The 27,434-nt window shown below is 45.0% G+C and overlaps 1 protein-coding gene across 2 annotated transcripts in view; it reads left to right on the forward strand.

The window, feature by feature from the left end:
• Positions 1-27,434, forward strand: part of LOC126354064 (acylcarnitine hydrolase-like) — a 194,603-nt gene that overhangs the window by 142,717 nt on the left and 24,452 nt on the right. For both annotated transcript variants that reach the window (XM_050003431.1, XM_050003430.1), the window contains exons 2-5: positions 7,742-7,876; positions 10,093-10,369; positions 15,548-15,733; positions 17,912-18,111. In XM_050003431.1, coding sequence (XP_049859388.1) covers positions 7,742-7,876; positions 10,093-10,369; positions 15,548-15,733; positions 17,912-18,111 — 798 coding nt within the window. The remainder of the gene's footprint in view (positions 1-7,741; positions 7,877-10,092; positions 10,370-15,547; positions 15,734-17,911; positions 18,112-27,434) is intronic.

The raw sequence follows: 27,434 nt of genomic DNA on the forward strand, positions 1-27,434 counted from the left end.
TCACACCCTCTGTATCCCAGAAAACTGTTGCCATAACTTTCCCTGCCGATCGCACAGTTTTGAATTTTTTCTTCCTCGGCGAGCTTGTGTGACGCCACTCCATTGACTGCCTCTTTGATTCGGGTTCAAAAAAATGCACCCATGTTTCGTCCCCGGTCACAATTTTTTTCAGAAACTCATCTCCCTCCAAACGGAAGCGCTGCAAGTGTTGGGAGGCTATTGTTTTCCTTGCCTCTTTATTCTGATCGGTTAACATTCTTGGAACCCACCGTGCACAAACTTTTGAGTACCCCAATTGTTTAATAATCGTGATCACACTGCCTTTACTAAGAGAAATAATGCGACACACTTCATCTGCAGTCACCCGACGGTCACCACGAATGATGTCATCAACTTGCTGAATGTTGTGTGGAGTCACTGCACTCACCGGCCTGCCGCTCCGCTTTTCGTCAGTCAACGGTGTTTGCCCTTCAGCTTCCTTACAACGACGAACCCATCGTCTAACAGTGCTGACATCCACTGTCACAACACCATACACCTTCTTCAGTCTTTCATGAATGCGTATGGGGGTTTCACCTTCTGCATTCAAGAATTCAATCACACAACGCTGTCTCAAACGAACATCGATGTCGGCCATCTTACAAACTTCTGCTGTGCTGCCACCTGTTGACACAGAAAGTTACTACTGCAGTGGATTGCAGAAGAAGGTTTGAGGAATGGCGCCAAATTCAAATTTTTCACTTAACTTAATTTTTTTAAGTAGAAAAAAAATGGGAGGCATTACTTTTTGACCGACCCTCGTATACACAATGCAACAGTTCTTCAAGGTACCATTTCAGTATATACAAATGGTTGTTAGTTAAACAAAGATATCAGAATAACATTGAAATACAACAAAAATATAACATATTCTGTCTTCCTCCTGTTTTTTTTTTTCCGATGCATGAGAACGTGGATAAGGGTGTTGCATCATGTGACGGGTAGGCATGTCACACCCCAACTTTGAGGGGGGTCAAGGAAGACGCTGCGGAGATAACCGGCAAAAGTTTGTCTGTAAGATGGTTTTTGGGTGAGGGTGCTATGCGCGGTCACAACTTTGTACCAGAAGTCAAGGACTGTATGCGGACCACTCTGAAACAGGTATTCTAAAGCCTGTCCTCGAAACCAGATTAGTGTATGGTGCTTAGCAAGAGGGTAGTGAAACGTCTGGGGCAACAACAAGAAATCTGGGATTACCGTCGTTGGCGGGGCACGGAGGTAAAAGCCCACGATTCTTTGGATGAGGAGCCATATGTTTCGTTTGAGGTCGCACGTAAGACGGTGCTCGTCGGTGTCTTCGAGCTGAGGCAGAGTGGAGAGGTGGCCAGTCCTATGCGATAAAGTCGACTATTAGTCGGGAATTTGCCATAGACCAAAATATACCAGAGTGCAGACACAGACGACGGTAAAAAGGGTGCATGCACACACCCCCAAACCGTGCGCCAGTTAATGTCAGGATGCTGTAGCACCATGGGGTCGCAAGGGTTGAACAGCAAAAACAAACGATAATAATCTTTTGTACGGGGAGGACGGGTGACTGGAAGATCGGCCCGAACGTAGCTGAGTTCTATGAAACAATTGGCGACGTGGTACAATAATGGAGAAATAGGGGCCACATCGATCGTTGGATCGAGAGAAGCTGGTCGGAGGACATCTAAGAGACTGCGTGTTAAGGACGGGACGGCCCCCGCCAGTGCCGCAACATAGTATGGGCAAAGAGTGCAGAAGATCGTGTCCGCACGTTGACGAGTCCGTGGCCACCTTTTGCAGGAGGCAGTGTTAGAGTGTTGTAGCGGACTTTGAAAAGTGCCCCTGCTGACACGAAATATCCAAAGGCTGATTGGATGCCGCGGCCAAGGAGTAACGGCATTGGGAGGATCTGGAAGACGTGTACCAGTTTTGGGGCGACATACTTGTTGACAAAGGACACACGTTGGAGTTGGTTTAAGTTACGGTGCACTTGACCGCGGACATGGTGCCGAATCGACTGCAAAAGCCTCCGGTTAGCGACGGCCACTGTGCGGTGTGTGGAGCTCGTAAATTCGATACCCAAGTAACGAAGGGTGGTACTGACTGGGAGTGGGTTCGGCACCATAGCCGGGAGGCAGCGCCCAATGTTCATCATAGTCGATTTATGGACATTAAGAATGCTAGCAGGAAGATGTCCATACTGGTGGATCCATTGGATGACGTCATTGAGATGCGTAGAGGGGCAGGTGAGAAAGAGGAGGTCGTCCGCATAAGCCCTGCAGTGAAAGGTGCAGTCATGTAAAGTGAGACCCTGCAGTCTAGAGGTAAAACCAGTGATAGGGGCTCAAGTGCAATGACATATAGTAAAGTAGACATAGGGCATCCTTGACACATTGAGCGGTGTATAGGAATCGGTCCTACAAGCCTCCCATTGACTTCTACCATCGAGACTGCGGGAAGCAGTAACCGGCGAATTGCATCGATAAAGAGTAATGGGAACCCCATACGTGTCGCCACCAAGAGGAGGAATGGGTGTCGAACGTGATCATAGGCACTCGTGAAATCGTCCTGCACGAAGGCGCGATGAGGTCACGGCATTCTCCTAGGGCTGTTTGTAAGGTGGCCACAACCACGTGCAGTCCGCACCGGTGAAAAGACCCTAGGTAAGACGGTGCGTATGCGTGCTGCTAAGAGCCGTGCATAGATTTTATAGTCTGCATTCATTAATGTAAGGGGGCGATATGCAGAGACATGAGACCCTCCCTTCGGTTTAGACACAGGTAGAAGAACGCCAGTAACGAATTGAGGTGGAATTGGGAAGGACGGAGTAAAGAGTTCCTGAATCATTTCCGTCCAGCGAGGAAGCATTAACGTGGTGAACGCCCGGTAAAACTCCACGAGGAGACCATCTGGTCCTCGTGATTTGTTCTTGGACCCCTTGTTGATTGCATATATCACCTCTTCTGCAGTGATTGCAGACATCATGGACGCTGACTCCGCTACGGTGAGGGTCCGGTCAGGGGAAGGACGGAGATCATCAGGAGTTCGCGTTGTCACCGGTTCATCGTCATAAAATTGGCGATAAGTTCAACGAAGGTAGACACCACTGCCGCTTGTGTTGTCTGGTGAACATCGTCGGAGGTCGTGATTCTGGGAACTAAAAGTCGACGTCGACGACGATGGTCGGATGCGGCATGGATTGTGGATGGTGTTTCGTCGTGGAGGAGGTCCTTTCGTCGGGAACGCACCACGACACCATACAGTCGTGCACGTTGGAGAGAGAGGAGACGAGCTTTAGTACGCTGTCGTTCCCTATGGGTTTCAGGTGATGGAGGGAGCGCATCGAACTCAGCGAGGCTGGCATAGTAAAAATTTGTGGTGTCTCGATGCCATGCTGCTGCTTCCTTGCCACATTGCATGAAGACCTTTCTAATCGCAGGTTTGGCACATTTGAGGCACCAATGGAACGTGGATGTGTACTGCGAGAGGCGTCTTTCGCAAGACGCCCATGTAGTGGCAATACATTGTCAGCAGTGTGGATCATTAAGGAGGGAGGTATTAAGCTTCCAGTAACCTCTGCTGCGCCACACTGACTGAGGTGGCAAAGCCAGAGAGCAAATGACGGTGCAATGGTCCGAAAATGCAAGGGGCCATCGTTCAGCTTGGGTGACTTCGTTGCCAAGGTGGGCAGAGACATAAAACTGGTCCAGTCTGCTCGCAGAATGTGCTGTATAATGGGTAAAACCGGAGGTATTGCCATGAATTTTCTCCCAAACGTCCACTAGATGAAATCTTCGATTAACGTGAGCAGCGCCGGGCATGGCGAATAACCAGGCATTTGGTCCTGCGGATGGAGGACGCAGTTTAAATCGCCTCCCATGATGAGGCGGTTAGAGCGCCCAGCAAACAGGGGCGCCACGTCATGTCCGAAGAAAGTAGACCGCTGCCGACGATTCGTGGAGCCAGACGGAGCGTAGATATTGATGATGCGCGTGTCGAAGATGGTAACGGCTATGCCCCTTCCAGAGGGAAGGATTGTCGTGTCCTTGAGTGGGATTCTTTCGCGTATGTAGAAAGCCACTCCACCCCCTGATTGATCACATGTGGACGTGTATGAGTCGTAGCCGTAGACAGGTGGTAGTTGTGGCAACTCGTACTTCCTGAAAAAGGGCGACGTCGACGTCAGAGCACGAAGCATGTCACATAGGGCTGCAGCTTGGGTGCGGTGCCGATCTTGTTGACGTTCAGTGTGGCGAACCGGTACGTTTGTTTCAGTGGTGGTGAACGCGCATCTAACATCACCAAGGGAAGTATGAGGAGGGCACCGACAGAAAGTCCCGTACCATCTGCTGCAGTGCCTCGCTTTTGATGTTAATATGTGAAATCTTATGGGACTTAACTGCTATGGTCATCAGTCCCTACGTTTACACACTATTTAACCTAAATTATCCTAAGGACAAACAAACACCAACATGTCCGAGGGTGGACTCGAACCTCCGCCGGGACCAGCCGCACAGTCCACGTCAGCAGCGCCCTAGACCGCTCGGCTACACCCGCGCGGCCTTGATGTTAACAGGCAGTCTCGTCCGGCGGAAGCATTTCATCCCGAGGAGGGGGCGTACCTTCCTCAACGTCGTCGGCCCATAGTCCTATGCCGTGGGTCTGTCCAATGTCCATGGGAAATGCATCGCGGTGAGAGACATCTCGAGCTGTCGGCGGGGAGACAGGCGCCTCAACCTGCGCACCGATCGTTTCATTGTGCGTGGCGACCTCCATCTACATCTACATGACTACTCTGCAATTCACATTTAAGTGCTTGGCAGAGGGTTCATCGAACCACAATCATACTATCTCTCTACTATTCCACTCCCGAACAGCGAGCGGGAAAAACGAACACCTAAACCTTTCTGTTCGAGCTCTGATTTCTCTTATTTTATTTTGATGATCATTCCTACCTATGTAGGTTGGGCTCAACAAAATATTTTCGCATTCGGAAGAGAAAGTTGGTGACTGAAATTTCGTAAAAAGGTCTCGCCGCGACGAAAAACGTCTATGCTGTAATGACTTCCATCCCAACTCGTGTATCATATCTGCCACACTCTCTCCCCTATAATGTGATAATACAAAACGAGCTGCCCTTTTTTGCACCCTTTCGATGTCCTCCGTCAATCCCACCTGGTAAGGATCCCACACCGCGCAGCAATATTCTAACAGAGGACGAACGAGTGTAGTGTAAGCTGTCTCTTTAGTGCACTTGTTGCATCTTCTAAGTGTCCTGCCAATGAAACGCAACCTATGGCTCGCCTTCCCGACAATATCATCTATGTGGTCCTTCCAACTGAAGTTGTTCGTAATTTTAACACCCAGGTACTTAGTTGAATTGACAGCCTTGAGAATTGTACTATTTATCGAGTAATCGAATTCCAACGGATTTCTTTTGGAACTCATGTGGATCATCTCACACTTTTCGTTATTTAGCGTCAACTGCCACCTGACACACCATACAGCAATCTTTTCTAAATCGCTTTGCAACTGATACTGGTCTTCGGATGACCTTACTAGACGGTAAATTACAGCATCATCTGCGAACAATCTAAAAGAACTGCTCAGATTGTCACCCAGGTCATTTATATAGATCAGAAACAGCAGAGGTCCCAACACGCTTCCCTGGGGAATACTTGATATCACTTCAGTTTTACTCGATGATTTGCCGTCTATTACTACGAACTGCGACCTTCCTGACAGGAAATCACGAATCCAGTCGCACAAATGAGACGATACCCCATAGGTCCGCAGCTTGAATAGAAGTCGCTTGTGAGGAACGGTGTCAAAAGCTTTCCGGAAATCTAGAAATACGGAATCAACTTGAGATCCCCTGTCGATAGCGGTCATTACTTCGTGCGAATAAAGAGCTAGCTGCGTTGCACAAGAGCGATGTTTTCTGAAACCATGCTGATTACGTATCAATAGATTGTTCCCTTCGAGGTGATTCATAATGTTTGAATACAGTATATGCTCCACCTCCATGGTGGTCCCGTCTTGCGAAACTTCTTGTTCATCGTGAAAGTTGTCCGCTGTCCTCTGCGTGGAAACGTCGGCTGGTTGGGTGTCGTTTTCGCCGTCCTGGGTGGTGACGCTTTGAGAGATCATGGGTGAACGGATGCGGCGTTTGCTCCTACTTGGTGAGCGTTGTTTACGCACGTGTTCCTCAGTGTCGGACGACGGCAAGGAAGAGCGTCGACCTGGTTCTAAGGCGTCGGTGGGTACAATGAAATTGTCAAACAGGTGTTGTGAAAATGTACTGGTCTCCTCAGCGTCCGGTACGGGAGCATGTTCGGCGGCAAGGTTGTCACGTGGGACGTCTGCACCGTCCCTACGTGACTGGGACGGTGGGACGTGCCGAACGGAAGGACCGGGCGACGGACTGGACAAAACTGTAGACGTGGCAAGAGCCGCTGCGATAGTGACCGGTAGGGCGCTCATCATGGGTGTGACGGACGCTTCCGACAACGGGAGCAGCACGACACGTCGTTGAATGCATTCAGACCGTACATGATCTTCTTTCCCGCAACCGGAACAGGTCCGAGGTTGGCCGTAGTACATTATAATGGCACGGCAGCCTCCGATACGTAGATAGGAAGGCACGTGTTTCTACAACTCGTTGCGAACCTCTCTAACACCTTTTAAAACGGGATAGGTTTGAAACTGTACCCATCGTTCGGCAACATGTTCCAGAACGTTGCCATAGGGACGGAACGCCTCGATGACGACGTCTGCAGGTAGTTCGAACGGCAGTTCGAAGATCCTTATCGTGTGCCGAGGCCTGCATGATCGACGGTAACGGGTCCGACGTTGCCCGTCGGAATGACAGAAGCGCAGTCCACGATTTGTCTCTTGAAGCACCTTGTCGCACGCCCCATCGTTGATCATTTTGACGTAGACGGTAGTGCTAACTATGGACAAGTGGATACCAATTAGATCCGTTGGTGGTATTTTAGCTTCATCGCGAATAAATCGTTCTACCTCCAGGGCCTTGGGTCGGGCGAAGTCGGAACAAAAGCTGAAACGTAATGTCTTCTTCCGAAAGTTGTGCGCCATGGTGGTTTAGAAGGAAAAACCGCACTTACAGCGGCCGAAGTAAACAAAAACACACCGTGCGCGCCTCGCCCGCAGCGCTCTGGCGCGTGACCGCCTCGCAGCACTGCCGGCGGCAGACTGCCGACTGAGCTACCCAAGCACGACTCACGCACCGTCCTCACAGCTTTACTTCGCCAGTACCTTGTCTCCTACCTTCCAAACTTTACAGAAGCTCTCCTGCGAACCTGGAACCTGGTAACTTTGCCTATGGTTTTGCCACAGGCCTGTTTCATCTGTGTACTTAATGTGTAATGCAGGATTAGTACTGCGTGTTGTTTGATACTCTTTGCATTTAATTTATTCTTCTACGCTTGGTTTTCTACTAGCACGCCCATAGGTCATTGCTGACGGTTTATTAGTAACTTATTACAGTTCTTTGCGTTTGTTTAATCTCTTTCTTCCCTCAGGCGTAACAGTCTTATGCACACGCAAATAATATAAAGTGCTCAGATGACTCTGTAAAAATACCGTCTTCTCCACAATCATAGGAGATGCTTTGCCAATGGCAGAACTGAGGACCTGTTGTTAGCTACCCTGTATTAGGGTAAACTGATGTTCGCTGGGGAACGCTTCACTTGTGACTTTGTTTCCGCAGGCCCAGGACGTGCAGGTCACCGTGCAGCAGGGCACGCTGCTGGGGACCGTCGTCCAGAGCGTCTACAACACGACCTACACCGCCTTCCGAGGGATACCCTATGCCGAGCCGCCAGTCGGGGAGCTGCGCTTCGCGGTGAGTCTGGTGCCATGGCCCACTTCTCAGCTGAAGCTGTTCCGTAGCTACAGCATCCTTTTAATTGCTACACCATAGTCTGCAAAACCGCTATGAGTTAAATGGCACAAAGTACTTGCAAGTATATCTACCTCTGAATGATACCTATTTGTGAGACCTTATACGACACTGCTCAAGTTTCTCCTGTCAGTTAACAGTTGACAAGTAGCAGGCTTTCTGTTAGATATGCTAGGGTGTTTATAAATCAGTTATACAAGAGTACCATTTAATTATGGAAAAATTATATAAGTCACAAAAATGTTTCATAACGTACTGAATGTAGTATATCTTCAAGGTTTATTTACAAATGTTCCGTGGGCTATCTTTTTGTGACACGATAAATGTCCCATCTGTAATCAGTTTCCTGCCAAATCCTAAGAAACGAATCTTGATGTATGGTGACACTGCTTGTGTTATTCGTTGTCGCAGGACGTTTATGTTTCCCGCAAGCGGAGGAAGAAACTCTCTGACTTTAATGGAACCCCATACACAGAAGTCCATTGGATTTAAATCGGGTGACTGTGGTGGCTGGGATATTCGTGCACCATGTAGAGTCCAGGTCGGCACATTCCTACTGAGACACATGACAACTTCACAATGACAATGTGGTGGCACACCACCTGACTGGGAAATAAACTCTATACCCATATCCTGTTGTAATTGAGGCATTAGATACTGTTCAACGATGATACGTCAGTTACACTTGACGCGACAAAAAAGACCTTGTATCCTACTTGATACACAACAAGTTTCAGTAACACAATTGTGCCACTTAATAATACTTTGTCTCTGAGGAGGTGGCTTACGATATTTTGTCCTGAGTTGTCTCTGAAATGTAGTAGCAGATCTGGATTTATGAAATCATAAACAACATTGTCCAAGCTCTGCACCATTATGCGACTCCATGGTGAGTGCTGGAGTAACTCATTCGTGTTTGCAACCCAGATGGAAATCAGAACCCAATAGTATTAGGCGGGAATAAAACTTGAAGATATATTGCATTCAGTGCTGTATCAAATATTTTATAGTTATTTATCCTTTTCACAATAAAATGTTACTTTTGTAAAACTAATTTGTAAACATCCTGTATAAAACAGAGCGTATGTATGTATGTTTCAGATTCTCCTCCCAAACCCTGGCTCGATTTATGCCGAATTTGGTACAGGAATAGCAGGCCTCATGAGGTTTCAGGACTGGGAGGTTTACAACCACCTACCACCAATAGCAGGGGAGACATAAGAACAAACGTGTTTCTCCTAAGCCGCTGGTGTATAGACTGCTCTGCATGACAGCACATTATGTAGTCAGAGTACGAGCCAGTCAAATGAATATGCTTTGCAGAACAGCCTTCATGTCAGAGGCAAGAAACAGCCCTGACATGTAGGCTGCCCTGCACGACAGCCATATTGTGTTGAAAGTATTGTCCTCTTTTATCGACCTGCTTTGCAAGGCAGCTGGTAAGTCAGGGCAAATAAATGATTTTCAAGCCTCTGGTGTGTAGCTTGCCCTGCATACATGCATGTTGTGGGAGTAGTATTACCCTGCTTTATTGGACTGCAATGCAGGGGCTTCACATGCTGATGACCTTGGTTGGGGACATTTCGAGATGGATAGAGGAGGGGATAGGAAGAGTGAGGGGAGAAGGAAATGGAGTGAGAGAGGTGAGCAGGAAGAGGAGATGCATCAGGCAGGTGGAGTTTATAGAGCGGTAATGGGCAGGTCGAAGAGGAAGTGGAGGATGCACAGATGGCACAGGCTTTTTCAGCAAGATAATGCACCATGTCACTAGGCCAAGAGTGTCGTGGAGTGTTTCGAGAAACACAGTGGCGAATTCCATTTGATGTGCTGACTCCTTAACTTCCTACACCTAAGCCCGATCGAATGTAAATGGGGTGTGACTAACGTGGTGTCAGATCTCATCGCCCCCTTTCTGTAATTAGGTAACTTGTGTGTCCAGATGTGATGCCAACTCCTCCAGCAACCTACACAGATCTCATTGCTTCCACACCGCGAAACGTCGCCGTTGTTATTTGTGCCAGTACGGCTATTAGATAGGTGGTCGTAACTTTCTAGCTGATGTACCTTACATGTTCAGAAATCTCCATATAAAAAGGTAACATTCTAGCATAGGTCGACCCCAGTGCACTTCTTAAGAAAGTCTCCTGACGCTTTCGCAGGATCCCCAGCCAGCCGGTGGCTGGGAAGGGGTTCGCGACGCCACGGAGTACGGCAGCGACTGCATACAGCCCGACGGCAGCGGCTCCGAGGACTGCCTCTACCTGAACGTGTACGTGCCGGGCGTCCCACAGCAGGGCGCCAACCTGCCCGTGCTCTTCTGGGTGCACGGCGGCGGCTTCTACTACAACAGCGGCTCCGACACCGAACACGGGCCCGACTTCCTCGTCTCCTACGGCGTCATCCTCGTGACCATCAACTACCGGTTGGCTCAGCTTGGTATGTACACGTACCCCAAAAAGTATTCATCTAATGCGTGCGTTTATGTTTAAGGGTATATAGATTGTGGAGAATTGTCAAAACGAAGTACGGCAGGGACACTGACGTGTTGTTCATCAGTGAAACATAGATTCTTATTTACATATAGTTAAACATTCAAAAGATAGGCAGTTTAGGATGCAAAATAAGTATTCGTCTGCAATACTGAAAATGACACCCTAAATATACACTCCTGGAAATTGAAATAAGAACACCGTGAATTCATTGTCCCAGGAAGGGGAAACTTTATTGACGCATTCCTGGGGTCAGATACATCACATGATCACACTGACAGAACCACAGGCACATAGACACAGGCAACAGAGCATGCACAATGTTGGCACTAGTACAGTGTATATCCACCTTTCGCAGCAATGCAGGCTGCTATTCTCCCATGGAGACGACCGTAGAGATGCTGGATGTAGTCCTGTGGAACGGCTTGCCATGCCATTTCCACCTGGCGCCTCAGTTGGACCAGCGTTCGTGCTGGACGTGCAGACCGCGTGAGACGACGCTTCATCCAGTCCCAAACATGCTCAATGGGGGACAGATCCGGAGATCTTACTGGCCAGGGTAGTTGACTTACACCTTCTAGAGCACGTTGGGTAGCACGGGATACATGCGGACGTGCATTGTCCTGTTGGAACAGCAAGTTCTCTTGCCGGTCTAGGAATGGTAGAACGATGGGTTCGATGACGGTTTGGATGTACCATGCACTATTCAGTGTCCCCTCGACGATCACCAGAGGTGTACGGCCAGTGTAGGAGATCGCTCCCCACACCATGATGCCGGGTGTTGGCCCTGTGTGCCTCGGTCGTATGCAGTCCTGATTGTAGCGCTCACCTGCACGGTGCCAAACACGCATACAACCATCATTGGCACCAAGGCAGAAGCGACTCTCATCGCTGAAGACGACACGTCTCCATTCGTCCCTCCATTCACGTCTGTCGCGACACCACTGGAGGCGGGCTGCACGATGTTGGGGCGTGAGCGGAAGACAGCCTAACTGTGTGCGGGACCGTATCCCAGCTTCATGGAGACGGTTGCGAATGGTCCTCGCCGATACCCCAGGAGCAACAGTGTCCCTAATTTGCTGGGAAGTGGCGGTGCGGTCCCCTATGGCACTGCATAGGATCCTACGGTCTTGGCGTGCATCCGTGCGTCGCTGCGGTCCGGTCCCAGGTCGACGGGCACGTGTACCTTCCGCCGACCACTGGCGACAACATCGATGTTCTGTGGAGACCTCACGCCCCACGTGTTGAGCAATTCGACGGTACGTCCACCCGGCCTCCCGCATGCCCACTATACGCCCTCGCTCAAAGTCCGTCAGCTGCACATACGGTTCACGTCCACGCTGTCGCGGCATGCTACCAGTGTTAAAGACTGCGATGGAGCTCCGTATGCCACGGCAAACTGGCTGACACTGACGGCGGAGGTGCACAAATGCCGCGCAGCTAGCGCCATTCGACGGCCAACGCCGCGGGTCCTGGTGTGTCCTCTGTGCCGTGCGTGTGATCATTGCTTGTACAGCCCTCTCGCAGTGTCCGGAGCAAGTATGGTGGGTCTGACACACCGGTGTCAATGTGTTCTTTTTTCCATTTCCAGGAGTGTAGAATGTTGTGATTAGTTCTTGGTACACCCTCTTTATAGTCTTGCATCCACATTGGGATGGATTTCACCGGAGATTATGTTGCCTGACTGTAATTTTACGTCATTGCTCTAGCAGAGCGGAGTGTTCTTTAGATCATTCCTAATCATGTTATTGTCGAGTGCATGCTACAAACCATCTCCTGAATTACTGTCTGGGGACTGCTCTCGTGTCGGCATCCAGCTGGGAGTGCTATACAACACCCACAGCCTTGCATCTAGAGCCGTGTGTTTTGAACATTATCTGGTGTGAAAATACAAACTTCAGCAAGAACCATACTATTCACACTTCGGGATATATGTGATTTTTTAGGATGTTTGTTAGTCTTGAGTGCTATAATTCCATCAATAAAAACAAAAATCCCCCAACCTTCTGCACTCATACAACCCCAGACAACAATCGAACCTCCTCCGCGTTCAAATTCACAATTCTTTTTTCTCCATATTGTTCCTCGCTCATTTGACTTTAACAGCTCAGATCGTCTCTCGTCAGTAAATACAACCTGTAAGTAGGCTGTTTAGGTTTTTATGTTGGTAACGCCATGGAGCGCTCTGTATGAAAATCACTGATTGTGCTGTATGCAGTCTGTGGCTGGTTGGCATTGTTGGAATAGTCGCTATTGTAGTCTTGGGCAGTTGGATGTGAACAGCGCGTAGCGCTGCGCAGTTGGAGGTGAGCCTCCAGCAGTGGTGGATGCGGGGAGAGAGATAGCAGAATTTTAAGAGCGGACAATCTGGACGTGTGTCAGCCAGAAAGAGTAAATTTGTAAGACTGGATGTTATGAACTGATATATATTATGACTTTTGAACTCTATTAAGGTAAATACATTGTTTGTTCTTTATCAAAATCTTTCATTTGCTAACTATGCCTATCAGTAGTTAGTGCCTTCCGTAGATGGCAGTAGTGGCGCTCGCTGTATTGCAGTAGTTCGAGTAACAAAGATTTTTGTGAGGTAAGTAATTCATGAAAGGTATAGGTTATTGTTAGTCAGGGCCATTCTTTTGTAGGTATTATTGAAAGTCAGATTGCGCTGCGCTAAAAATATTTTGTGTCAGTTTTGTGTTGATCAGAATAAGTAAAGAGAGAAATGTCTGAGTACGTTCACTTTTGCTCAGCTGTTTGAAAATCAAATAACGTAGAGGTTTATCAGCACAGTAATTCATTAATTTTTCTAAGGGGACGTTTCAAACCTTTTTACAAAAAGCAAACTCATCGGATTTATGTTCTCTCGCAAATGTAACCCACTTGCTTCTGTTGAGTTTACTGATGTATGGTTTTGTACAGGCTGTTTGGCCTCTATATACAGCTTCATAAAACACATTTCTTCTTGCCTGTGCTGAAGCAGACTTTCCTGTACGCATTTGAATTGCAATCCCAAGTTTTTCAGCTCTTACTTTCTTATTTTTCTTGACTTCTCGAAGCAGCTGTCTTTTTCCATCATCTTGGCCAGAACTGCAGGAGCACCGCTTCGCGATTGGCTTTCGTATGTTACATTCTGATTAAATCTGTATATAACAGTCTTCACTGTACTGGTAGGTCTGTCAGTGGTCTCTAAAATTTACTGAAGTTATATTGCTTTTCGAAACAAGCCGATGCAGGTTTCTCTCTCTACTTTTGTAGTTTCCCGACGTTTTCGACCCTCTTCGTTACACATCGTGCAACACTTTTAAAACGGCGAGGGGACTGTACACTACAGTGGATCACTCGGAACTGCATAAGGAAAGACAGAGGGGTGTATGCCAGTGCAGAATCATGCCTGGGATCTTGTTTACTAGACGAATACTTATTTGGCATCAACTGGCACATGGTTATAAACAGCGTGTATTTGTTCGGAAATTAAGCAATATATGAACCCAAGTAGCGTTTCATTTTTAAATGTACACTGATAGGAAAAAATCGCAAAACCAAGGAGGAGTTATGAGACATAAAAGAAAGTTGGTGGCTTTGCTTCTGCAACTGAAACTTCACGACAGTGAAGATTAGTTTGAATTCCTGAGAAATATAGGAATACACGAGACAAGTCTGACTCTACAATTTGTCTTAGAAGGTAAACTGAAGAGGAGCAAACTTACATTTACGGCATTTGTAATTTAGAATGATACTTCGACAGTGTTGACTGGTGGACTGGAGTTCAGTGTTTGAAGTTCTCAGATTGTCAGGAATGTAATAAAAGTCGCAGGATATAAAAGAAAGTCAAGTAGCTGCAAAAGGCGTGAGACCATCCCCTATGGTATTGAATTTATACATACAGCAGGTAGTAAAGGAAATCAAGTAAATATTGGGAAGTGAATCGATACTCAAAAAGTAAGAAAAAATACTTTAATATCTTCCGAAGACTTACTAATTCTGCATGAGACAGAAAATTATTTGTAAGATAAGTTCAACAAAATGTCTTCAGATCAGCATCAGTAAACGTAAAATAAAAGTAGTGGAGTGTAGTCCAGTTAAGTCAGCTGTTTCTGGCGTAATTAGATTAAGAAGAAAGAGCTGATAAAATTAGTATACAAGTTCTGCAGTTGGGTAGCAAAATAATTGGCGGTGGGAGTAGAGAGATATAAAAGAGAGCCTTGCAGTAACGAGAAAAGCTTTTCTAACAGAAAGAAGTGTGTTAACATAAAATATAAATGTTTTGCTGAAAGCAGCGGGTGCGAAATGTGGAAGACAAACAGCAGAAACAAGTCATTGAATCTTTTAAAATGTGGGTTGAAGGAGAATGCTGAAGATTGCTTCAAGGCCTGCGGGTGACTTTACGTGTGATGTTTTCAGTTAATCAACCTATTAGGTTATAATACTGTAATTAGTTAGTGGAAGGTAGGATTTTCATGAAAAAAGAGAAATAATAAGAGTGTAATTATGTTTTGATTCAAAAGTGTGTTTATGTTAGCAAGGTTCTACATTAATTTCCCGAAATCGCAGTCATCAGTTTTAGTAAAAGATGAGAGATCGTAAAACTGGCTACGTGCCATCATGTGAGAGCTCCCTAGGTTCGTTAAGGTGCTACATGATTGAGGTGTAACATCGAGAGGTTGTCCTGTTCACCATATCTGCGACTTCCTGGGGACATTCAAGACAGTGGCAACCTGCAGAAAATACGAGAACCCACACCACTTCGTTTTTCCACATACCGTTGATTGTTTCCTTCCAAATTCCCGAGGTATCAGTTTCTTTTAACCTATATCAAAAACAGGTTCATTTTTCAAATTGTTTTTTGGGACGATCTGTTTCACCCATATGCACTCGCGTCAAGTTCCGATATTTTTCATTGTAGACATCATGCTACAACCAACACACATCTGTCCTATCACGAACGTGCTGTAATTGAATGATATCGTTCAGTCTCTCGCAATAACAAGTAGTAACAAGAATGGAAAGTTAGGAAGTAGCGCAGTAGAAGCAATTGGAATTTTGTTGCTTATTACAGGAAATAAATAGCGAAATTTTACTAGTGCCTGTAAAATGTTTTCAATGTGAGACGTGTTGTTTGTTGCAGGCTTTCTCACTACTGGCGATGCCGTCGTCCCTGGAAATGCGGGTCTCAAGGATCAGCACCTGGCGCTCACCTGGGCAAAGCAGAACATCGCCAGCTTCGGTGGCGACCCTGACCTCATCACTCTGTGGGGCCAGAGCGCTGGCGGCATGTCTGTGTCTTTCCACCTCGTCTCCCCACTGTCCACAGGTAGGTGCACACCGGCTTTTGCCCTTTCCTTCTACAAACTCTGGACCCTAATATTAATGGCCTGTTTAATCAAGCAATGTCAGGTGGAGGCAGGGTGGAAACAAGGTGCCATGAACATAAACGCTACAGCGAATTACCACGAGGTCACTCGTGCCCGTGCTATAAACTACAACAAAACCAAGGAAATCTTCCTCCTCCTGGGATTCCATGATCAAAGACGCCGTTGAAATTAGTGCCCAAGACAGTCTAAATAAAAAGGCAGGGGCCTACATCTCATCATCATCATCATCATTTAAGACTGATTATGCCTTTCAGCGTTCAGTCTGGAGCATAGTCCCTCTTACAAAATTCCTCCATGATCCCCTATTCACTGCTAACATTGGTGCCTCTTCTGATGTTAAACCTATTACTTCAAAATCATTCTTAACCGAATCCAGGTACCTTCTCCTTTGTCTGCCCCGACTCCTCCTACCCTCTACTGCTGAATCCATGAGTCTCTTGGGTAACCTTGCTTCTCCCATGCGTGTAACATTACCCCACCATCTAAGCCTGTTCGCCCTGACTGCTACATCTATAGAGTTCATTCCCAGTTTTTCTTTGATTTTCTCATTGTGGACACCCTCCTGCCATTGTTTCCATCTAATAGTACCTGCAATCATCCTAGCTACTCTCATATCCGTAACCTCAACTTTGTTGATAAGGTAACCTGAAACCACCCAGCTTTTGCTCCCATACAACAAAGTTGGTCGAAAGATTGAACGGTGCACAGATAACTTAGTCTTGGTACTGACATCCTTCTTGCAGAAGAGAGTAGATCGTAGCTGAGCGCTCACTGCATTAGCTTTGCTACATCTCGCTTCCAGTTCTTTCACTATGTTGCCCTCCTGTGAGAATATACATCCTAAGTACTTGAAACCGTCCACCTGTTCTAACTTTGTTCCTCCTATTTGATACTCAATCCGTTTATATCTCTTTCCCACTGATATTACTTTCGTTTTGGAGATGTTAATCTTCATACCATAGTCCTTACATTTCTGATCTAGCTCTGAAATATTACTTTGCATACTTCAATCGAATCTGCCATCACAACTAAGTCATCAGCATATGCAAGACTGCTTATTTTGTGTTCACATATCTTAATCCCACCCAGCCAGTCTATTGTTTTCAACGTATGATCCATAAATAATATGAACAACAGTGGAGACAGGTTACAGCCTTGTCTTACCCCTGAAACTACTCTGAACCATGAACTCAATTTACATCTGAGTCGAGAAAAAGCAAAGACCTCCCTTACAGTAAAGTCCGAACCTGACGATGATACCGCCGACAACAGAGACTGCAGTCCGCAACCGGGTGCCTTTACACCTACCACTGCCACCGCCCACTGTGGCAGCTGCACTGATTGCGACAGGAGCAGAGTGATGGAGAAGTTAAGGGCCAACTTACATATGACGCCGACAAGGGCAGGGTAGCAGTCATGAGGAACTATCTGAAAATGGCAGAAATATACTGGAGGTGTTTTCATTTTCACAATTTTTCTAATTTATAACTCAACAGTAAACATCGAATCACACAAAAGCATGCTGGTGTCACTATTTTGCTATAATGTTTTTTTGTGTCGTAGGATTGAAACATTTTGTTATAAATTTCCTTTTCTAGAGCACTTTTCCTGTTTTTTAAATATTTTCACCTACAGCAAATTATCTCCAGGTATCTCTGATACAACTGAAATTTTTGACACTTTTCCGTTTTCTGTGATTGTCACCGAAACGCATTCTTGATTTCACTACGAGATTTTAATGTCTGTATAGAGATTTTCATAGTTACTCTGTTCACTGTCTCTCCGAAGAAAAGTTTTTCATAAGATAATTGTCAGTGTTCTTGATTATTTATTTTATTGCTTTGTGTACTTCACATGTAGGTTTATCATTCACTTGATTCGATGAAAAATTTTGAAAATATAAATATTAATCAACAAACTTAGCCTTGCAGTTTAAATGGTATTAATCAGAATTAGAGGATGAATTTAAATAGTTTTTGATATACAAAATGCATATAAATGAGCATTTGCTGTTTACTAACATTGATTTACATACGTGACTTCTTAAAAATATTTCTAAGGGCGCGAGAATTGGCATTCTCGCCTACTTTTCTACAGGAGAGTAATATTTTCCACAGATCTTTTCTCAAGAATTATCATCCAGAGTGGGAACTTCATCGGACTGCCAGGTTCTCTGGAGCTGGCCCGTCAGAACGCCTTCAGCCTTGGCGCAGTACTCGGTTTGGAGACAAATGATTCGCAAGAGCTGGTGGACTTCCTGCGCTCCGTCGACGCTACCGATCTGCTGGTGGACAGCTCGCTTGTCATGTCAGACGTGGTGCGTTATTTGCTGGGTTTTTCTTTTTTTTACGAAGGAAAGCGAAATAATTGTATCACAATTTGCTTGCAAAAGTCGATGTCGGATTTACGGAAATTTGGTAATTATCACTAATGACCAACAGTACGCGAGTTTATGTAAGTTCTCATTCGGTAACTACTCAGGCAGTTGAATCTTTTGATGGCATGTTTTCCTAAACCTCGCGTTCCTTTAGGATGACATTGCAGCACTTTATGTGGTAGCCAACCCAGTGACAACCCAAAAGTTTTCTGATAGTAGCTAGTAGCGTCCGTTTAATTATCTTCCTCTAAATGGTATTGTTTTCTTACAGACACTATTGTCATACTATCACTCACCATTACACCACCCATGGAAAGCAAAAATCTAGGGATCTGATGATGTACAGAACCTATAAACGTAGGCTTTCACGGCAGGTGTCAGCGAAGACCGGGTCAACTTGTGCAATATATTTGATCTTTAGGCATCTGTTGCAAGAACCACTTGAAGGAAGCATTGGACGACCAGACGCCCACGACACTCACGAGAGCCTAGTGTCTGCTCAGACTAGACTAAATCGTGACGCGGCCAAGTGATTCATACTTAAGGCTCCTGGTCCCCGATAATTTATGAAGATCCACCGATCTACAAGGAGTTAAGTCCGCTACAACAATAATCAATGATGTTGATTCACTCACATATCTCCTGGCCAAACATCCGACTGACACAAATGTGTAACTTGGATAGTTGCCACTAAGTAAATGAGAACAACTTGGTCCATATTGTACAGATTTCGTTACTATTGCAACAGAAGTAGCAGTAAGCGTTGATATAAAGTCTCTGTTCAGAAATAGATAAATCGAGAAAATAGCATTTTATCTACAAGATCACCAATCTTGGTGTATCATTGACCTGACGGAGGACTATACTGTGTAAATGTGCCGTATTTTAAATCGTGGGTAGAATTTTATGACTAATTTTGCAGCAATTAATGGGATCCACGATCATCCGTAGCTGTAGATCTATTTGTGGAAGCCTTCGAAAACACTGTCCTTGACTTTGCTCCACTTCACCCACAGTTAATTATGTTGGACGTAATTTTTAATGTATGGCCAAATGGAGAAGTGGACCATCCAACCCTTACAAAAGTCTCAGTGGCACACAACCAAAAACATAATTTATAACTGAAACAGAAACGAATAGCACCCTACTGAGCATGTACGATATAGTTTACAGGGCAGCAGATGGTTCATTAAGGCACAAAATATTCAGGAATCGTACACATACGAGCAGTTACCTTCGCACTCAGTCACGTCATGATATTGGCCAATGGAATATCTTTGGTTAGTTGGTTGGTTTGGGGGAGGGGACCAAACAGCGAGTTCATCGGTCGCTTCGGTTTAGGGAAAAATTGGGACGGAAGTCGGCAGTGTCCTATCAAAGAAACCATACCGGATTTTGCCTTAAGCAATGTAGGGAAACTACGGAAAACCTAAATCAGGATGGCCGGACACGGGTTTGAATCCTCGTCCTCCCGAATGCGAGTCCTGTCTGCTAACCAATGCGACACCTCGCTCGATAGGAATATCGTACGCAAATTGTTGGTCATAATGGTGCGTCAGATCTGTGATACAGTCACGAGGAAGCTAGAGCTGTTACACCTATGAACAACATTCCATACTAGAACAAATTAGTGTATGTCAGCCAGGAAGAATGCGAGCGGCAACACGGGTGAGTGAATGAATGTAATCGTGCTTATTTGTGTGGCTTAACAGTAGGATATCATATTATGAATGGACAAAGAGGTGGCAATGTTGTTATGCAACAAATAGCAGTGGAGCGACATCTCTAAATCGGGCGTTGGCAGACATTGTCCAGAATGTTTCGAAGAACAGATGAGACAGTACGAAGTTTGTATCGCATGCCTTGTCTCCTGAACAAAACCAACGACGCATGGACTCCTGCCGCAACTGCAGTGAAATGAAAAATGTGGACAATACTTTTCTTGAAGAATCATCGCGAGAGACAAGACTTGGCGTTATCAATCAAACCTACCACAAAAAGAGTGGGGAAATGCACCTGGAGGGTCAACACATTGACAACTGCGAGCTAACATTTCAAAGATGTTCGGGCTCATATGCGGTTCCTCTTCGTCGAAATGTCTTGGCTCAGGATCGTCTAGGGGTTGAACTGCACGTGTCTCATTACACGCCCTAAGTTAGACGCCTGTGACACCGGTTAAATTGTCTGGATGATGGCAAGTTTGTGAAATACAAAGTTAACATAATATATAATAACAACAATAATAATATCGGGAACTAAATTAACGACCTCTAAATGATGTTGGCCACGCAGTTGCAATTTTGTTTAGATTAATGTTTATTCTTAAAGCAAACTAATAGCGAAAGTGGTCGTATTTAGAGTTACTGTTACACTCGAGCGCTTATCCATTTAACACAGTTCGATCATTCACAATCTCATCGTGAATTAAAAGTTCAACAATCAACCTCGTTAGCTTTGCGAAAAGAGTTCACACCAGGCCTGCGGCTGCTCACCGCTCAGAGACTAAGTCCTGCGATATCACACAACGAGAAATTTTCTAAGTCGTTTCACTTCCCAGCTGCCTAAAGACCGACCGTCCGCTTTCGCGTCTCTACCAGCACTGTGCCATTTGGCGTCTCTAGCCGAACTGTCCTCTTTGGTGTCTGCACCAGAACTGTCCCTCTCTATCGGTCTCCGGCCGCGGTTTCACTCGCGACGAACATCCTCACTCAACTAACTAGGGCAGTTCCCTTTCCTGAAGCCGTCCATCTGATTGGCTACAGCTTATTCTACATTACTTTACATTTTTATATATTTAAATAATCAAAGCGTGACCAGTTTCACGTTCTAAATAAAGTAACAATAATATCCATTACATAACAAACGTTAAATTCTTTTACATAACACCAATAGAATTTCCTTCTTAGCTTTGAATGCCACAGCCAGTAGTCTTGCATCAATGTGCTTTCTGATAAATTCATAAAGAACAAAAGTAACTATTATGCACTAAACTTTACAACAATTATTCTATTACCTAATGATTCAATAAGGTGTCATGCTGTCATCGTTCAATGTGTTTTGTGTGGAGGGAATGATGATCTGACGCTTTACTGTAAATACAGATAATTTAAATCTACTGTATCTTTTAAACAAATTAATTTACATATTTGATATTTACAACATTTGTCAGTTTAATGATGCTCATCTTGTTAATTTGACTTTAACAGTAAATTCTTAACTGTTATTGATACATGGATATTCAAGTTTTATTGGCATCACCATGAAAATTTATGGAGGATGGCAGATTAAAATTACTGTGGCTTGATTCCCTGAATTACTACAGAATTAAATAGTTTCCACAAGTGTTACCCTTTATGTCCGATCTTACGTTCGCCAATTTAACACTCATACGTCTTCTCGGCCACAAATGGCTTCTTTGGGTTTCCCCGCGCCGCAAGTTCTCGTCTGTCTCACTCGCCCACTACAGCACTTAGGCATCAATACAAAATAGACGCCAGTGAGTTTCCTCATCTCGCGGTGAATCTGCATCCGGTCCTGGATGACAGGGTTCGTTTCACAATTCCTGAAGACTGACTCTTTCGGCCATATACTTAAATGAGAGCGAAATGCTCGTTAACTCACACAACTTAACTGACATTCAAGTCAGTCTGACATGTGAGTTGAACAACACCCCAAACGAGGCCTTTTTGACAGTTTTATACCGTTGTATGAATGTTCTGGTCGTTGTAATCAAGTGGGGAGAACCTACGTAGAACACGCGAATGATTAAAAGTACCGTATTAACTATTCTTCATTTTTTTATTAATCCAGTATCTAAACTTTTTTGGATTGATGTGGTACGAATCGCCGAAAACGGACTTGTCGATGAAGAAATGCAGCACATTTAAAGAATGTGAATGAATGACTGATGAACGTCAATGATGCTTGCGTACTATCGAAATAACCAGCAATGTTCAAGGGAAGAATTGAAGAGGTTATCGAGGTCAGATAGCCTAATAACATTGTGACGACCGCTACCAATGCCAGTTAACAAATGGTAGGTTATTTAAATCAAAGAAAGACAAAAGTAATGAGCTGCAGCAGAAATGAGAACAGCGAAGAATTTAACATCAGGGTTGCTGATCACGAAGTAGATAAAGTTCAGGAATTCCTCCCTAGACAGCAAAATAACCCATGACGGACTGAGTAAGGAGGATATAAAAAGGAGACTAGTACTGACAAAAAGGATATTCCTGGTTCAAATGGTTCAAATGGCTCTGAGCACTATGCGACATAACGTCTGAGTCGCCTAGAACTTAGAACTAATTAAACCTACTAACCTAAGGACATCACACACATACATGCCCGAGGCAGGATCCGAACCTGCCACCGTAGCGGTCGCTCGGCTCCAGACTGTAGAGCCTAGAACCGCACGGCCAGGATATTCCTCGCCAAGAGAAGTTTGCTAGTATCAAACACAGGACTTAAATTTGAGTAAGAAATTTCTGAGAATGTACTTTTGGTACACAGCGTTGTGTGTCATTCAGACATGGACTGTGGGAAAACCGGAACAGGAGAGAATCGAAGCACTGAGATGCGATGCTACATAAGAATGTTGAAAATTAGGTGGACTTCAAAGGTAAGGAATGAGGATGCTCTCTGCAGAATCAGCGACGAAAGGAATATGTGGAAAACACTGCACCTACCTGTGAACATTGTCTCAGCAGATCATCAGTACGAAAGCCGAGTGAAACCTACTGTACTTCGACGTGAACTGGGCTGCAATTTAAGTCACTAATCTACGTTTCGGGAGAAAGTTTTCATACAAATAAAAGTTTCGAAATTTTGCCTTCAGTTAATATATTCTGAAACTTAGGTGAACAAGTATCACTGCCAAGCCCGTGCTAGTCTTAACACAGTCACTCATAATCCCTTTCACTCACGTTGCATTTCCCGAAAACGTAATAGCTACAAAAATAGTGACTGTTTTTGATTGAGAATGCTCTCCAAATATTAAGTCTGTCGGTACCAAATGCAGTCACAGTTTTTAGCCACCGACCTGCTCAATACGTCACGCGGAAAATATGTCTTTTCTCGTAACAAAATTCACTTAAAAATTCCGAAATTTCTAACCACACATCGGAATAATTATGCCGTCACTTTCCAACACTTTTGATGTATGAAACACTGCTAGATCCGGCAACTTATCATTTCCATCGGAACTACTACTACACACGTCCGATCTGTTTCATGGCTAGGCTTCGACTCCTCTGTCGAATACTGTAAGTCTTCTCTACCAGCAGAGAAAAGCGCGCGAAGAATATTGCTTTACCATTGGTTAGTTTACTCAACAGCCAATAGCAAAACAACATTCTCCCACGTCAGTCCGCGCTTTTCATCAACAACCACTGGAAAAATTGTAAACCTAACGACTGAACCTTTTTACCGACGTAATTATCTAATGTGCTGAAGTTCTGTTTATGCATAAAGTTATTTTCTATTGTTATTTATACCTGAATTAACTTTCGCTTTCCCATAAAGTTACTTTACAAATATATTCTACAAAAATCCCCTTTGTTCATATCCATACTTTTTCGAAATGTTCCCACACTAAATCCTACTTCGTAACTCGTTAAACAAGTATCTTTATATTAACATTAATCCACACTCACGCATCATTCATACTGATAAAACACATTTATAACATTTTACATACACAAAAAGACATAATAACACTTTGTGAAAATACTAGAACAGTTTATGAAAAACATGCTATTACTTTAGTGCACTCTAGTGGGCACAATCGAAACTAACATCACAGTCCCCCTATAATATTGTCCTCTATAGGCTGATACATAAACTACGTGCGCATCCAGTCTCGTGTCACCATCTGTCGCTATCCACCTCTGACTGACATCTCCCACTTAACTGCCTCCAAGGCAGGATCGTTATACGGCGCTACGCCTCAGGACATCTGTTAAGACATCGAGGAGTTACTTCTATCGTATCAGAAGGAGCTGTGGAGTGTAAAATCTACACAGGAAGACAGGGATTGGAATACATACAGTACATAATTCAGGACGTAGGTCGCAGGTGCTACGCTGAGAGGAATTCATGGCGATCCGCTCAAACCAGTCAAAAGACTGATGACTACAACAAAATAAAAGCAAATAAAAAGACCTGGGCGCAGGGCATAATATAGAGATCGAGGAGCACCGCCTTTTACTGAAATATTTGCGTTTCATATTATGCAAGAAAAAGGCCTCTGGTGAACAAATATTGTTAGCGTCACGTTCTCATTTCTATGAACCAAGTTAAGAAGCTCCCAAGTCTCTAATTTGCTGGCTTATGTCACAAGAACTGACCACTAGATGCTGTCAGCGGAAAAACTATAAAACTGTTACCGATTACCCTCACGGGCTATTTACCAAGCGAATAACAACCACTAATGAAAATAAGTCGTTTGACAATGTGACCACTACTTCCTTGCAACGTTGACTACAATGATGGATTATTAATCACAGCCACTGCGACTAACCACTCGATTTGAGAGAGGTTCAAATGGCTCTGAGCACTATGGGACTTGACTTCAGTGGTCATCAGTCCCCTAGAACTACTTAAACTTAAATAACCTAAGGAGATCACAGACACCGATGGCCGAGGCAGGATTCGAACCTTCGACCGTAGCGGTCACACGGTTCCAGACTGTAGCGCCTAGAACCGCTCGGCCACCTCGGTCGGCTTTGAGACAGGCTTCCGAAATCAGTTCATAGGTAGTAAGTTAACTAGAAGTCGAATTAAAGCGCGTGTTCAGTGGAACTAGTTAACCGGATCTGAAGCGTTACAAGTTCCGCCATTCCCAAGGACAAGTGACACATTCTCCGCGGTCGCAGGTTCGAATCCTGCCTCGGGCATGGACGTGTGTGATGTCCTTAGGTTAGTTAGGTTTAAGTAGTTCTAAGTTCTAGGGGACTAATGACCACAGCAGTTGAGTCCCATAGTGCTCAGAGCCATTTGAACATTCTCCGTGAGAACAAGAGATCCCATGGTAGTGATTCACTGACCCTCTATTCTCCAAAAGTACGCAGTTCTCACAAGGAAAAAGATTCGAATTTAATCAAAGTATATTCTTCTTACACGTCTTCCTCTGGTCTACCAGCAATGTTAGTTCTAAACTGAAAACCAAGTGCGTAAACTATCAAGTTGATTATCTGGCATTAGGCATTAGCAGCATTCTTTTGACTAACGAGGAAGTCCACGAAATGTTTTTTATTTTAAACAACGATAGCTTGAAGAGTATAAAACTAAAAGATACATCCAGACAAAACATTCCGACCATGCAAGTGCACTCATAATTAACAAATAAAAAGAAACGTCACATTCTCCAAAAGACGTATGAGTTCCTAAGATGTGCCCTACTTAATTACACCGAGCGAGGTGGCGAAGTGGCTAGCACACTGGATTCGCATTCTGGAGGACGGTTCAATCCCGCGTCCGGCCATCCTGATTTAGATTTTCCGTGATCTCCCTAAATCACTCCAGGCAAATGCCGGGATGGTTCCTTTCAAAGGGCACGGCCGACTTCCTTCCCCATCCGTCCCTAATCCGATGACACCGATGACCTCTGTGCCTGGTCTCCTCCCCCAAAACCAACCAACCAACAAAATTGCAAAATCCAAATCACTACGCTTTATTGGTGAGAAAGTACTTCTTCCCGCAGCTGTCAAAATCGATGGAGAAAGGTTTGATGAGAGTCTGAAGTCGGCACCACTCTCAGATGACATGTGGTTGTATTAATGCAAGAGTCGCCACATGACGAATTAATTTCTACGACGTCTTCATGATGGCCTGAAATTCGCCCTGCAACTTGATGACAGTATCGACATCGGAAATCTTTCGCATCTCACTTCTGTACGCTAGTGTTATGAAAATGAAATATGTGAGGACTTTATCAAGTTTTGGAAGGGAGAACTACAGCCGAATTCCTTAATTGTTGACAATATGTCATGCAAAAATTGTGTTGTTACAAACACGGACGCGAGGTTCAATATAATGTGTGCTGTTTCTCCTTCTGTAAAATTCACACAATGGCTTATAAAATAGTAGCTTGTGTCATACGTCTGTAAGCGAGATTTCCACACTCCTAAACATCCCTAGGTCCACTGTTTCCGATGTGATAGTGAATTGGAAAAATGAAGGGACGCGTACAGGCCGCCCTCGATTGACAGAGACCGCCGACAGTTGAAGAGGGTCGTAACGTGTAATAGGCAAACATCTATCCAGACCATCACACAGGAATTCCAAGCTGTATCAGGATTCACTGCAAGCACTATGTAATTTAGGAGGGAGGTGAGAAAACTTGGATTTCGTAGTCGAGCGGCTGCTGATAAGCCACACAACACGCCGGTAAATGCCAAAAGACGCCTCGCTTGGTCTAAGGAGAGTAAACATTGGACGACAGGACAGTGGAAAAACGTACTGTGGAATGACGAAGCATGGTACAAAATGTGGCGATCCGATGACGGGGTGTGGGTATGACGAATGTCCGGTGAGCGTCATCTGCCAGCGTGTGTAGCGCCAACAGTAAAATTCGAAGCTGGTGGTGTTATGGTGTAGTCGTGTTTTTCATGGAGGGGGCTTGCACCCCTTGTTTTGCGTGGTACTATCACAGTATCAGGCGTACACTGATGTTTTAAGCACCTTCTTGCTTCCCACTGTTGAAGAACAATTCGGGGATGGCGATTGAATCGTTCAACACGATCGCACACCTGTTCATAATGCACGGCCTGTGGCAGAATGATTACACGACACTAACATTCCTGTAATGGACAGGCCTGCACAGAATCCTGACCTGAATCCTATACAACACCTTTGGGATGTTTTGGTACGCCGACTTCGTGCCAGGCCTCACTGACAACATCGATACCTCTCCTCAGTGCAGTACTCCTTGAAGAATGGGCTGCCATTCCCCAAGAAACCATCCAGCACCTGATTGAACATATGCCTGCGAGAGTGGAAGCTGCCATCAAGGCTAAGTGTGGGCCAACACCATATTGAATTCCAGCATTTCCGATGGAGGGCGCCACGAACTTGTAAGTCAATTTCAGCCTGGTGTCAGGATACTTTTGATCAGGTAGTGTGCGTTAGTCGTCCGGTAATAATGTTTTTCATCGCTTTGTAGATCTGAAACAAACTTCGTCTTTTCCTGTTGAGTCGCATATTCACGGGTCTGTTTTCCCGATGAAGAAGGATTTTAATATTGAACCACTTGACATTTTCAAGAA

This window comes from Schistocerca gregaria, chromosome 3, assembly GCF_023897955.1.
Source record: "Schistocerca gregaria isolate iqSchGreg1 chromosome 3, iqSchGreg1.2, whole genome shotgun sequence".
Classification (NCBI taxonomy): Eukaryota; Metazoa; Arthropoda; class Insecta; order Orthoptera; family Acrididae; genus Schistocerca; species Schistocerca gregaria.